The following is a 13,917-nucleotide window of genomic DNA, read 5'->3' on the forward strand; positions in this document are numbered from 1 at the left end:
CCTTTATTCTGCCTTTTCCCCCTTTATTCTGGTTTTTTTCCCTTTTTTCTGTTTTTTTTTCCCTTTTTTCTGGCTTTCCCCCCTTTTTTCTGGTTTTTTATTTCCCGGATTTTTTCCCCAACTTTTTCCTGACTTTTTCCTCCTTTATTCTGTTTTTTTCCCCTTTTTTTCTGACTTTTCCCCCTTTTTTTCTGTTTTTTCCCCTTTTTTCTGACTTTCCCCCCTTCCATTCTGGTTTTTTATTTTCTGCATTTTTCCCTGACTTTTCCCCCCTTTTTCCCACCTTTTTCCCCCCCTCTGGATTTCCCCCCCTTTCCCCAGAGTTTCTCCCTTTTTTCTTCCTCTTTCGGGGTTTTTTTTGGACTTTGGTTTTTTTCTGGATTTCCCACTTTTTTCGGCCTTTTCTTCCCGGATTTTTCCCACTTTTCCTGTTGTTCCGTTTCTTTCCCAGGTGGATTCTCTGCACACCCCGCTGGGCGTCCAGGCAGCGGCTCTGCTGCGCTCTGGGGACATCCTGGAATTCTCCTTCCCCCTGGAATTCCCCTGGAATTCTCCCTCCCCCTGCAATCCGCCCTCCAGCGAATAAATCCATTTCTCCCATTTTTCCCCCTTTTTTTTCCCCGTTTTTTTTTTTTTTTCCCCCCCTTTTCCCGTGGGGATTGACGATTCCAGGGGTCGGGATTTGGGAATTTTTTTTTTCCATGGATTTATTGGGGGGGGGGTGGGGAGGGGGGGTCCCGTCCGTCAGTGCCGGTAGTGCGGGCTCCGGGAATGGGACCGGGAATGCCTGTGGGAAAAAAACGGGAAAATCTGGGAAAAATCTGAGAAAATCTGGGAAAAATCTGGGAATGGGGAAATTTGGGATGCCCCAGGAGCAGGGAGAAAGGGATTGGAGGAAATTCGGGATCCCTGGGATCTGGGAATGGGGCGTGGATCAAATCTGGGATCTCTGGGATGAGGGAACAGGGATTGGAGGAAATTTGGGATCCCCGGGGTGAGGGGACGGCGCTGGATCAACCCCGCGACCTCCGGGAATTCCGGGAATCCTGGAATTCCCGGGAATTGCAGCCGTACCTCCGTGAGGAGCTGTACTCCCGACCTGCGGGACAAACAGCTCCAGTTAATTCCCAAAATCCCCCTTTTTTCTCCCTTTTTTCCCCCTTTTTTTCCCCCTTTTTTCCCACTTTTTTCCCCCTTTTTTCCCACTTTTTTCCCCCTTTTTTCCCACTTTTTTTCCCCCTTTTTTCCCCCTTTTTTTCCCCCTTTTTTCCCCATTTTTCCAGCCCGAAATCCCGTGGCTCCGCCTCCCCAAAAATCCCTCTTTCCCCTCCCCCACTTTTTCCCAAATTTTCCCCATTTTTCCAGCTGGAAATCCCTCTCCTTTGCCTCCCCCACCCCGGTGACCCCTGGAAAAGCGGGAAGAGCTCCCGGATTTTTGGGAATTCCTTGGCAATTCCTTGGGTGTGGAGCCCATGGACCCCTCAGAAAGTGGGAACAGCTCCTGGATCTTTGGGAATTTTGCGGGAATTCCGGACTCCCGTGGAGCCCCGGGAACTTCGGGAATTGGGGGAATTTTGGGGAATTTTGTGGAATTTTGTGGGAATTTGGGGGAATTCCGTGGGAATTTTGCGGGAATTCCTTGGGGCCGGAACCCCCGTGAAGCCCGAGGAACTTTGGGAATTTGGGGGAATTTTGTGGGAATTTTGTGGGAATTTTGTGGGAATTTTGTGGGAATTTTGCGGGAATTCTGTGGGAATTTTGCGGGAATTCCTTGGGGCCGGAACCCCCGTGAAGCCCGAGGAACTTTGGGAATTTGGGGGAATTTTTCGGGATTTTTTGGGGAATTCCTCAGGGCCAGAGCCCGTGGAGCTGCGGGAACTTTGGGAACTGTGGGAATTGTGGGAATTTTGGGAATTTTGGGAATTTAGGGGAGGTTTTCCGACCGTGTCGCGGGGAGGGGCTGCGGCTCTGGCGGCTGTACTGGCGCTCCCACTCCTCCCGCTCCTTCTCCCGCCGCTCCCGCTCCCTGGAGCCGGAAAAACCGGGAATGAAAACACCCGGAAAACAAAGGGGCAAGATCCGGGTCAGGGACCCGGAAATAACCCGGAAATAACCGGGGAAACAAACGGGAAATAACCGGGAAATAACCCGGAAGCAAATGGGAAATGACCGGGAAATAACCCGGAAATAACCCGGAAACAACCGAGAAAACAAACAGGAAATAACCGGGAAACCAAACGGGAAATAACCCGGAAATAACCCGGAAATAACCCGGAGAAACAAACGGGAAAACAAACGGGGAAGAACTGGGTCAGGGACCCGGAAATAACCCGGAAATAACCGGGAAACAAACGGGAAATAACCCGGAAACAACCGGGAAAACAAACGGGAAATAACTGGGAAAACAAACGGGCAAGAACCGGGTCAGGGACACGGAAATAACCCGGAAATAACCCGGAAACAACCGGGAAACCAAACTGGAAATAACCCGGAAATAACCCGGAAATAACCTGGAAACAACTGGGAAAACAAACAGGAAATAACCGGGAAAACAAACGGGAAATAACCGGGAAAACAAACGGGTCAGGGATGGGAAAAATGGGATTGGGATGGGAAAAAACCAGGATCAGGGACACAGGAAAACAACTGGAGAAACACCGGAAAAACCAGATGAGGGATCGGGAAATAACTGGGAAAAACGGGATCAGGGACCCCGAAAAATGGGATCCGGGATGGGAAAAATGGGATCCGGGGCCAGGAAAAGGAAAAAAAACCAGGATCAGGGATGGGAAAAATGGGAAAAACGGGATTTGGGCTGGGAAAAGCGGGATTTGGAATAGGAAAACCAGGACTGGGAACAGGAAAATGGGATTTGGGGCGGGAAAAGCGGGATTTGGGGCGGGAAAAGCGGGATTCGGGTGGGAAAAGCGGGATTTGGGCGGGAAAAGCGGGATTTGGGGGGGGAAAAGCGGGATTTGGGTGGGAAAAGCGGGATTTGGGTGGGAAAAGCGGGATTCGGGTGGGAAAAGCGGGATTTGGGGGGGGAAAAGCGGGATTTGGGGGGGGAAAAGCGGGATTTGGGTGGGAAAAGCGGGATTCGGGTGGGAAAAGCGGGATTTGGGCGGGAAAAGCGGGATTTGGGTGGGAAAAGCGGGATTCGGGTGGGAAAAGCGGGATTCGGGTGGGAAAAGTGGGATTTGGGCGGGAAAAGCGGGATTCGGGCGGGAAAAGCGGGATTCGGGTGGGAAAAGCGGGATTTGGGCGGGAAAAGCGGGATTTGGGGCGGGAAAAGCGGGATTTGGGCGGGAAAAGCGGGATTCGGGCGGGAAAAGCGGGATTTGGGCGGGAAAAGCGGGATTTGGGCGGGAAAAGCGGGATTTGGGCGGGAAAAGTGGGATTTGGGTGGGAAAAGCGGGATTTGGGCGGGAAAAGCGGGATTGGGGGGGAAAAGCGGGATTTGGGCGGGAAAAGCGGGATTCGGGCGGGAAAAGCGGGATTTGGGGCGGGAAAAGCGGGATTTGGGTGGGAAAAGCGGGATTCGGGCGGGAAAAGCGGGATTTGGGGTGGGAAAAGCGGGATTTGGGCGGGAAAAGCGGGATTTGGGCGGGAAAAGCGGGATTTGGGCGGGAAAAGCGGGATTTGGGCGGGAAAAGCGGGATTCGGGCGGGAAAAGCGGGCTCAGGAGGGATTTCCGGGGATTTTGGGAATTACTTCATGCGGATTTTCCGGGCCATGGCGCGGAGCTCGTCCTCGCGCTCCTGGGAAAGGAGAAATTCCGTCAGAGCCGCGAGATTCCCTCCAGCCCGGGCCGTTTCATCCCGGTTTTCTCCCTTTCGGATCCCCTTTAGATCCCAGTTAATTCCCAAATCAATCCCATTTTTATCCCGATTCAATCCCAATTTGATCCCAATTTGATCCCAATTAAATCCCAATTTGATTCCAATAAAATCCCAATTTTTATCCCAATTCAATCCCAATTTTATTTCAATTTTATCCCATTTTTATCCCGATTCAATCCCAATTTGATCCCAATTTGATCCCAATTAAATCCCAATTTTTGTCCCAATTAAATCCCACTTTCCCCAATAAAATCCCATTTTTCCCAATTCAATCCCGTTTTTCCCAATAAAATCCCACTTTTCCCAACTCAATCCCATTTTTCCCCAATTCAATCCCACTTTTCCCAATAAAATCCCATTTTTTCCCCAATTCAATCCCGTTTTTCCCAATTCAATCCCGTTTTCCCCCAATTCAATCCCACTTTTCCCAACTCAATCCCGTTTTTCCCAACTCAATCCCGTTTTTTCCCAACTCAATCCCACTTTTTCCCAATTCAATCCCATTTTCCCAACTCAATCCCAGTTTTTCCCAACTCAATCCCACTTTTCCCAACTCAATCCCGTTTTTCCCAATTCAATCCCATTTTTTCCCAATAAAATCCCATTTTTTCCCAATTCAATCCCGTTTTTCCCAACTCAATCCCGTTTTTTCCCAACTCAATCCCGTTTTTCCCAACTCAATCCCGTTTTTCCCAACTCAATCCCATTTTTTCCCAATAAAATCCCGTTTTTCCCCAACTCAGTCCCATTTTTCCCAATAAAATCCCATTTTTTCCCCAAATCAATCCCACTTTTCCCAATTCAATCCCGTTTTTTCCCAACTCAATCCCGTTTTTTCCCAACTCAATCCCATTTTTCCCAACTCAATCCCGTTTTTCCCAACTCAATCCCATTTTTCCCAATAAAATCCCATTTTTTCCCCAAATCGATCCCGTTTTTCCCAATTCAATCCCGTTTTTCCCAACTCAATCCCATTTTTCCCAACTCAATCCCGTTTTTCCCAGCTCAATCCCGTTTTTCCCCACCTGTCTCTCATGCTCCTGCTGCAGCATCTTCTCCTGCGCCGCCTTCTTGTCGGCCTTGACTGGGAACGAACCGGGAAAATCCCGGGAATTCGGGGGGAAATCCCGGGAATTCGGCGGGAAATCCCAGGATTTTTGGGAACCCCGGAGAGATTTGCGGAGAAAAATCTGGGATTTGGGGGATCCCAGAGGAATTTTGGGGGAATTCCGGAGGATTTTGGGGTGAACGCCAGAGGGATTTGGGGGCAGGGGGAATATCCGGGATTTTTGGGAATTCCAGGGGATTTTTGGGAATTCCAGAGGATTTTTGGGAATTCCAGGGGATTTTGGGTGGGTTTGGAGAGATTTGGGGGGATCCAGCGTGGAATTCCAGGGGATTGGTGGGAATGTTTTGGGATTTAGTGGGAATTTTGGGGGGAAATCCCAGAGATTTGGGGGAATTTTTGGAGATTCCGACGCCGGCTGGGTTTCGGGGCGGATTCTGAGGGATTCGGGATGGAAGTTTGGGAATTTTGGGGGAATTTTTTTGGGGATGCTCACACTGCCTGTTGAGAGCTTTCTGCATCCTGAGCCGGAGCTTCTCCTGCGGGGTCAGTTTGGGCTGCAAAAATCGGGAATTCGGGTCAGGAAAAGGGGAAAAAAAAGGGAAAAGGGACCCCAGAAATCCCCCCGGGAGCCTTTTCCCACCAAGCCCCAGCCCGTCCCGGGAATGCTGGGCTGGGGAAATTCGGGAAGGGGAGTCAGGGGAGGGGAAAACACGGAAAAATGGGAAAAATCTGGGGAAAAAACCAGGAAAATCTGGGGGGAAATGGGAAAAATCTGGGGAAAAACAGGAAAATCTGGGGGAAAATGGGAAAAATCTGGGGAAAAACAGGAAAATCTGGGGGAAAATGGGAAAAATCTGGGGAAAACCAGGAAAATCTGGGGGAAAACTGAGAAAATCTGGGAAAAAACCAGGAAAATCTGGGGGAAATCTGGGAAAATCTGGGAAAATCCAGGAAAATCTGGAGGGAAATGGGAAAATCTGGGAAAAAACAGGAAAATCTGGGGGAAATCTGGGAAAATCTAAGAGAGCGCAAGGAAAACATGGGAAAAAAAAAGGGAAAATCTAAAAAAAGGGGGAAAATAAAAAAAAAGGGAAAACCTGAGAAAAACTAAGAAAATTAGGTAAAAATCTGGGAAAAAAACTGGGGAAATTCAGGGAAAATCTGGGAAAAAAACTGGGGAAATTCAGGGAAAATCTGGGGAAAAAAACTGGGGAAATTCAGGGAAAATCTGGGAAAAAAACTGGGGAAATTCAGGGAAAATATGGGAAAAAAACTGGGGAAATTCAGGGAAAATCTGGGAAAAAAACTGGGGAAATTCAGGGAAAATCTGGGAAAAAACCGGGGAAATTCAGGGAAAATCTGGGAAAAAAACTGGGGAAATTCAGGGAAAATCTGGGAAAAAAACCCGGGGAAATTCAGGGAAAATCTGGGAAAAAAACTGGGGAAATTCAGGGAAAATCTGGGAAAATCAGGGAAAATCTGGGAAAATCAGGGAAAATCCAGGCAAAGCCCCCCCCCCGTCCCCCCGGGGTGGAGTTTTCCCCAAATCCCGCCCGGGGAGCCCCAGGGGAAGGCTGGGGTTGGCGGGACGGCAGCGGGATTCCCCGGGCTCCGGGAGCTCGGCAGCAATTCCGTTAGGAACAAGGGCAAATTCCAATTCTTACTGACTTTGGCAGCTCCGGAATCTTTACCAGCCGCAGCCTCGGCCCTGGGCGGGGGAAAGAGGGAAAAATTGGGGGGAACGTCGGGGAAATTGGGGGGAAATGGGGGAAATTGGGAAAAATTGGGAAAAATTGGGGGGAACGTCGGGGAAATTGGGGGGAAATTGGGGAAAATTGGGGGGAAATCGGGGAAAATTGGGGAAAACTGGGGGAAAGTTGGGAAAATTGGGGGGAAGTCGGGGAAAATTGGGGAAAAGTTGGGAAAAATTGGGGGGAAGTCGGGGAAATTGGGGGGAAATCGGGAAAATTGGGGGGAAGTCGGGGAAAATTGGGGGGAAAGGGAAATGGGGGAAAATTGGGGGGAAATTGGGGAAATTGAGGAAATTGGGGGGAAATGGGGAAAATTGGGAAAAATTGGGGGAAAGTCGGGAAAATTGGGGGGAAATTGGGGAAAATTGGGGGGAAATGGGGGAAATTGGGGGAAAATCGGGGAAATTGGGGGGAAATTGGGGAAATTGGGGAAAATTGGGAAAAATTGGGGAAAAGTCGGGGAAAATTGGGGGGAAATCGGGGAAATTGGGGGGAAATCGGGAAAAGCGGGAAAAATTGGGGGGAATGGGGAAAATTAGGGGGGAATATGGGGAAAAGTTGGGAAAATTGGGGGGAAATCGGGGAAAATTGGGGGAAAATCGGGGAAATTGGGGGGAAATGGGGAAAATTGGGGAAATTGGGGGGAAAATCGGGGAAATTGGGGGAAATGAGGAAAACTGGGGATTTTGGGGAATCCCAGAGGGATTTGGGGGGAGATTTGGGGGATCCCTGATGGATTTTGGGATCCCAGAGTGATTTTGGGGTGGATTTCCAGGATTTTGGTGCAGATTTCCGGAATTTCGGGGCGGATTTCCGGGACTTTGGTGCAGATTTCTGGGATTTTGGGACAGATTCCCGGGATTTCGGGGTGGATTTCAGGGATTTGGGGGCGGATTTCGGGGATTTTGGTGCAGATTTCCGGAATTTCGGGGCGGATTTCCGGAATTTCGGGGCAGATTTTGGGGATTTTGGCGCAGATTTCCAGGATTTTGGGGCGGATTTTGGGGATTTCGGGGCAGATTTCAGGGATTTCGGGGCAGATTTCCGGGATGGATTTCCGGGATTTTGGTGCAGATCTCTGGGATTTTGGGGCAGATTTCAGGGATTTTGGCGCAGATTTCCGGGATTTTGGGGCGGATTCCGGGAATTTCAGGGTGGATTTTGGGGATTTTGGCGCAGATTTCAGGGATTTCGGGGCGGATTTCCAGGATGGATTTCTGGGATTTGGGGGCAGATTTCCAGGATGGATTTCCGGGATTTGGGGGCAGATTTCCGGGATGGATTTCCGGGATTCCGGGGCGGATTTCGGGGATTTCGGCTTCGGTTCCTCACTCACTTTTTCAGCTTGTCCCCGAGGGCGGGCTCGGCGGCGGGGGGCGGCTCTGGCCGGGGCCTTGTCCCGCGCTGCTCCGGGCGGGCTCTGGGATCGGGATCGGGATCGGGATCGGGATCGGGACGGGCTCGGCGAGCGCCAGGGGCTGCGGGAGGGGCTGCGGCTGCTGCGGCTCTGGCTGCTCCAGCGCCGCCACCAGCGCCCCGAGCGGCTCCTGCGGGGAAAACACGGAGATCGGGAGGGATCCGGGGGAACCGCGGGAAAACTGCCGGGGAGATGGCGGGAAATCCGGGAGAAATCCGGGAGAGTCCAGGGGAAAGCCGGGGGGGAAGTACAGGGGAAATCCCGGGGGAAATCCGGGAGAAATTCAGGGGAAATCCAGCGGGAAATCCAGCGGGAAATCTGGGAGAATCCAGGGAAAATCCAGGGAAAATCCAGGGGAAATCCAGGGGAAGTACACGGGAAATCCAGGGGAAATTTGGGAGAATCCAGGAAAAATCCAGGAGAAATCCAGGGGAAATACAGGGAAAACCCAGGGGAAATCCCAGGGAAGATCCAGGGAAAATTCCAAGAGAAATCCACGGAAAACCGCGCGGGAGTTGGGAGCGAATCCGGGAATATCCAAGGAAACCCAGGGGAGACGCAGGAGAGGGGGAGAGAGCCCGGGAAAAGCGGGGCGGGGCCAGAGGGAGCGGCGGGAGCCCGGCCCCGGGGCCGAGCCGGGACGAACCGGGACAAACCGGGATGAACCGGGACGAACCGGGACAAACCGGGACAAACCGGGCTGAGCCGGGACGAACCGGGACAAACCGGGCCAAACCAGGCTGAGCCGGGCCGAACCGGGCCGAGCCGGGACAAACCGGGCTGAACTGGGCTGAACCAGGACAAACCGGGACAAACCGGGCTGAGCCGGGCCGAACCGGGCCGAGCCGGGCCGAACCGGGACAAACCGGGACAAACCAGGACAAACTGGGCCGAACCGGGCTGAGCCGGGCCGAACCGGGACAAACCGGGCTGAACTGGGCTGAACCAGGACAAACTGGGACGAACCGGGACGAACCGGGCTGAGCCAGGACGAACTGGGACGAACCGGGACAAACCGGGACGAACCAGGACGAACCGGGCTGAACTGGGACAAACTGGGCTGAACTGGGACAAACCAGGCTGAACTGGGCTGAGCTGAGACAAACTGGGCTGAACTGGGACGAACTGGGACAAACCGGGCTGAACTGGGCTCAACTGGGACAAACCCGTACAAACTGGGACGAACCGGGACAAACCGGGCTGAACTGGGACAAACTGGGACAAACTGGGCCCAAACTGCTCTGAACTGGTCCCAAACTGATACAAACTGGTCCCAGACCGGTGTGAACCGGTCTCAAACCAGCTTGAACTGATCCCAAACCAGTGTGAACTGGTCCCAAACCAGTCTGAACTGGTCCCAAACCAGTTTGAACTGGTCCCAAACCACTTTGTACTGGTCCCAGCCGGGCGTGAACTGGTGTAAACTGGCGCGAACCGGTCCCAGCCGGGCGTGAACTGGTTTAAACTGGTGCGAACCGGTCCCAGCCGGGCGTGAACTGGTGTAAACTGGCGCGAACCGGTCCCAGCCGGGCGTGAACTGGTTTAAACTGGTGTGAACCGGTCCCAGCCGGGCGTGAACTGGTGTAAACCGGTGCGAACCGGTCCCAGCCGGGCGTGAACTGGTTTAAACCGGTGCGAACCGGCGCCAGCCGGGCGTGAACTGGTTTAAACCGGTGCGAACCGGTCCCAGATGGGCGTGAACTGGTTTAAACCGGTGTGAACCGGTCCCAGCCGGGCGTGAACTGGTTTAAACCGGTGCGAACCGGTCCCAGCCGGGCGTGAACCGGTGCAAACCGGTGCGAACCGGTCCCAGCCGGGCGTGAACTGGTTTAAACCGGTGCGAACCGGTCCCAGCCGGGCGTGAACTGGTTTAAACCGGTGCGAACCGGCGCCAGCCGGGCGTGAACTGGTTTAAACCGGCGCGAACCGGTGCCAGCCGGGCGTGAACCGGTGCAAACCGGCGCGAACCGGTGCCAGCCGGGCGTGAACCGGTGCAAAGCGGCGCTCGGCGGAGCGGGCACTGACCTGGAGCGGCGGCGGCGGCGGTGGGCGCGCTCGGCGGAGCGGGAGCGGCGGCGGCCGTCGCGGGAATTCCCCCGGGAATAGCGGCGGGGAGCGGGAGCGGCTGCGGGAGCCGCGGGAGCGGGAGCGGGAGCCGCGGGAGCGGGAGCGGCTCCGGGAGCGGCGGCGGGCCCGGAAAGCGCCGCGGGAGCGGCGGAAGGGGCGGGAGCGGCGCGAGGCGGAGCTGCACCACGACGAGGACGAGGAGCGCGAGGAGGACGAGGAGGAGGACGAGGAGGAGGAGGAGGAGGAGGAGGAGGAAGAGCGGCGCCTGCGGGAGGGAGAACGGCGTCAGAGGGGGGGGAGAACCGCGGGGAGACGGGGGAAAGACGGGAAATGGGGGAGGAAACGGGAAAAATCCGGGGGAAATCCGGGAAATGGGGGAGGAAACGGGGAAAATACAGGGAAAATCCAGGAAATGGGGGAGGAAATGGGGAAAAAATGGGGGAAATATGGGAAATGGGGGAGGAAACGGGGGAGGAAACGGGGAAAATTTGGGAAAATCCGGGAAATGGGGGAGGAAACGGGGAAAAGACGGGGAAAATCCGGGAAATGGGGGAGGAAACGGGGAAAATCCGGGAAATGGGGGAGGAAATGGGGAAAAGACGGGGGAAATCTGGGAAATGGGGGAGGAAACGGGGGAGGAAACGGGGAAAATCTGGGGAAAATCCGGGAAATGGGGGAGGAAACGGGGAAAAGATGGGGGAAATATGGGAAATGGGGGAGGAAACGGGGAAAATCCGGGAAATGGGGGAGGAAATGGGGAAAAGACGGGGGAAATCTGGGAAATGGAGGAGGAAACGGGGGAGGAAACGGGGAAAATCTGGGGAAAATCCGGGAAATGGGGGAGGAAACGGGGAAAATACAGGGAAAATCCAGGAAATGGGGGAGGAAATGGGGAAAAAATGGGGGAAATATGGGAAATGGGGGAGGAAACGGGGGAGGAAACGGGGAAAATTTGGGAAAATCCGGGAAATGGGGGAGGAAACGGGGAAAAGACGGGGAAAATCCGGGAAATGGGGGAGGAAACGGGGGAGGAAACGGGGGAAAGACGGGAAACGGGGGAGGAAATGGGGAAAATCCGGGGAAAATCCGGGAAATGGGGGAGGAAACGGGGAAAAGACGGGGGAAATCTGGGAAATGGGGGAGGAAACGGGGAAAAGACGGGAAATGGGGGAGGAAACGGGGAAAATCTGGGGAAAATACGGGAAATGGGGGAGGAAACGGGGAAAAGATGGGGGAAATATGGGAAATGGGGGAGGAAACGGGGAAAATCCAGGAAATGGGGGAGGAAACGGGGAAAAGACGAGAAAAATCTGGGAAATGGGGGAGGAAATGGGGAAAAGATGGGAAAAATCCGGGAAATGGGGGAGGAAACGGGGAAAATCCAGGAAATGGGGGAGGAACCGGGGAAAATCCAGAAAATGGGGGAGGAAACGGGGAAAATCTGGGAAATGGGGGAGGAAACGGGGGAGGAAATGGGGGGAAAAGTGGGGGGAGATTGGGGGAAAAATGGGGAAAAGATGGGGAAAAAAGGATGGGGAAAAACGGGGGAAAACTGGGAAACAAGGGGGGAAATTGAGGAGAAAACGAGAAAAAATCGGGGAGAAATTGTGGAAATAAACGGGGGGAAAAATGGGAGAGAACGGGGGAAATGGGGGAGGAAATAGGGGAAATTGTGGAAAAAACGGGGAAACGGGAAAAACAGGAAAAAAACCAGGAAAAATGAGGGATAAAAGGGGACAGAAAAAGGAAGAACAGGGAAAAGGAGGAAAACCAAGGGAAAAAAGGGAAAAAAAAAACAGGGAAAAACCAGGAAAGACAAAAAAAAACAAGGAAAAAAAGGGGAAATCACGGGAAAAAGAGACGGGGTAAAACACAGGGAAAAAAAAAGGGAAAAACAAGAAAGAAAAGGAGACAGAAAGGGGGGAAAAGGAGGAAAAGGAGAAAACCGAGGGGAAAAACAAACAGGGGAAAAAAAGAAGGAAAAACCAAGGAGAAAAAAAAGGGAAAAAAGGGGAAAATAAGCGGAAAACAAGGAAAAAAACCCGGGAAGGACAAGGGGAAAGAAGGAGGGAAATGAGAAAAAAAAATGGGAAGGACAACGGGAAGAAAGGGGGAAATAAGGGAAAAAAAACCGGGAAGGACAGGGGGAAAAAAGGGGGAAAACGAGGAAAAAAAACCGGGAAGGACTAGGGGAAAAAGAAAGAAAAAAAACCAGGAAGGACAAGCGGAAAAAAGGGGGAAAATGAGGAAAAAAACAGGAAGAACAAGGGAAAAAAGGGGGAAATAAGGGAAAAAAAAAAACGGGAAGGACAAGGGGGAAAAAGGGGGAAAACCAGAAAAAAAAACCGGGAAGGACTAGGGGAAAAACAAAGAAAAAAAACCAGGAAGGACAAGGGGAAAAAAGGGGGGAAATGAGGAAAAAAACAGGAAGAACAAGGGGAAAGAAGGAGGAAAACAAGGAAAAAAACCCGAGAAGGACAGGGGGAAAAAAGGGGAAAAACAAGGAAAAAAAAAGGAAAGGATAAGGGGAAAAAAGGGGGAAAATCAGAAAAAAGAAAGGGAAGGATAAGGGGAAAAAAGGGGGAAAATGAGGAAAAAAACCGGGAAGAACAGGGGGAAAAACAAGGAAAAACCCGGGAAGAACAGGGGGAAAAACAAAGAAAAAACCGGGAAGAACAAGGGGAAAAACAAAGAAAAAAACCGGGAAGAACAAGGGGAAAAACAAAGAAAAAACCGGGAAGAACAGGGGGAAAAACAAAGAAAAAACCGGGAAGAACAGGGGGAAAAACAAAGAAAAAACCTGGAAGAACAGGGGGAAAAACAAAGAAAAAACCGGGAAGAACAGGGGGAAAAACAAAGAAAAAACCGGGAAGAACAGGGGGAAAAACAAAGAAAAAACCGGGAAGAACAGGGGGAAAAAAGGGAGAAAACAAGGAGAGGAAGACGACAAGGAAGGAAAAGCGGCGACAGAACCGGGGACGAGCGGCACCGAGAGGAGGAAAAACCGGGAGGAAAAACCGGGCAAACCGGGAGGAAAAACCGGGCAAACCGGGAGGAAAAACCGGGCAAACCGGGAGGAAAAACCGGGCAAACCGGGAGGAAAAACCGGGCAAACCGGGAGGAAAAACCGGGAAAAGGGAAGGGGGGGAAAGGGAGGGGCGGGGGCCGACCGTGGGGCGGCGGCGCGCGGCCGCTCCCGGGAGCCGCGGCGTTTGCCGGCGCCGGCGGCCGCCTCGTCGTCGCTGCCGCCGAAGCTGGTGATGAAGGTGATCTTCTCCTCCCGGCCCGGCGAGGACGGCGAGCGCGACGGCGAGCGCGACGGCGAGCTCGACTCCGACAGAGAGCTGGGCACGGCGACAGGGCGTGCGGGGACGGGGGGGGGTTGGGGGGGATTTTTGGGATCTTTGGGGGGATTTTGGGGATTTTGGGGGATTTTGGGGATCTTTGGGGTTTTTTGGGATCTTTGGGGGATTTTGGGGGATTTTGGGGGATTTTTTTGGAAATTTTTGGGGGATTTTTGGGAATTTTTGGGAATTTTTGGGGGATTTTGGGGGATTTTGGGGGATTTTTGGGGGATTTTGGGGTTTTTTGGGGTTTTTTGGGGATTTTTTGGGGGATTTTTTGGGGATTTTTGGGGTTTTTTGGGATCTTTGGGGGGATTTTTTGGGGATTTTTGGGGGATTATTTTGGGGATTTTTGGGGGATTTTTGGGGGATTTTTGGGGGATTATTTTGGGGATTTTGGGGGGAATTTTGGGGGATTTTTTGGGAATTT

The 13,917-nt window shown here is 52.6% G+C and overlaps 1 protein-coding gene across 1 annotated transcript in view; it reads right to left on the reverse strand.

Moving 5' to 3' along the window:
* Positions 1 to 673: 673 nt before the first annotated feature.
* The window catches only part of CLASRP (CLK4 associating serine/arginine rich protein), a 28,069-nt gene continuing 14,825 nt past the window's right edge, over positions 674 to 13,917 (reverse strand). The window contains 13 exon segments of the mRNA XM_066209207.1: positions 674 to 787; positions 1,075 to 1,099; positions 1,944 to 2,026; positions 3,712 to 3,758; positions 4,865 to 4,923; positions 5,402 to 5,462; positions 6,577 to 6,616; positions 7,996 to 8,033; positions 8,035 to 8,206; positions 10,102 to 10,187; positions 10,189 to 10,408; positions 13,259 to 13,353; positions 13,355 to 13,487. Coding sequence (XP_066065304.1) covers positions 745 to 787; positions 1,075 to 1,099; positions 1,944 to 2,026; positions 3,712 to 3,758; positions 4,865 to 4,923; positions 5,402 to 5,462; positions 6,577 to 6,616; positions 7,996 to 8,033; positions 8,035 to 8,206; positions 10,102 to 10,187; positions 10,189 to 10,408; positions 13,259 to 13,353; positions 13,355 to 13,487 — 1,102 coding nt within the window. The 3' untranslated portion in view covers positions 674 to 744.

Source organism: Chamaea fasciata, unplaced genomic scaffold (assembly GCF_029207755.1).
Source record: "Chamaea fasciata isolate MVZ Bird 193981 ecotype frontalis unplaced genomic scaffold, bChaFas1.0.hap1 SCAF_753, whole genome shotgun sequence".
NCBI lineage: Eukaryota > Metazoa > Chordata > Aves > Passeriformes > Sylviidae > Chamaea > Chamaea fasciata.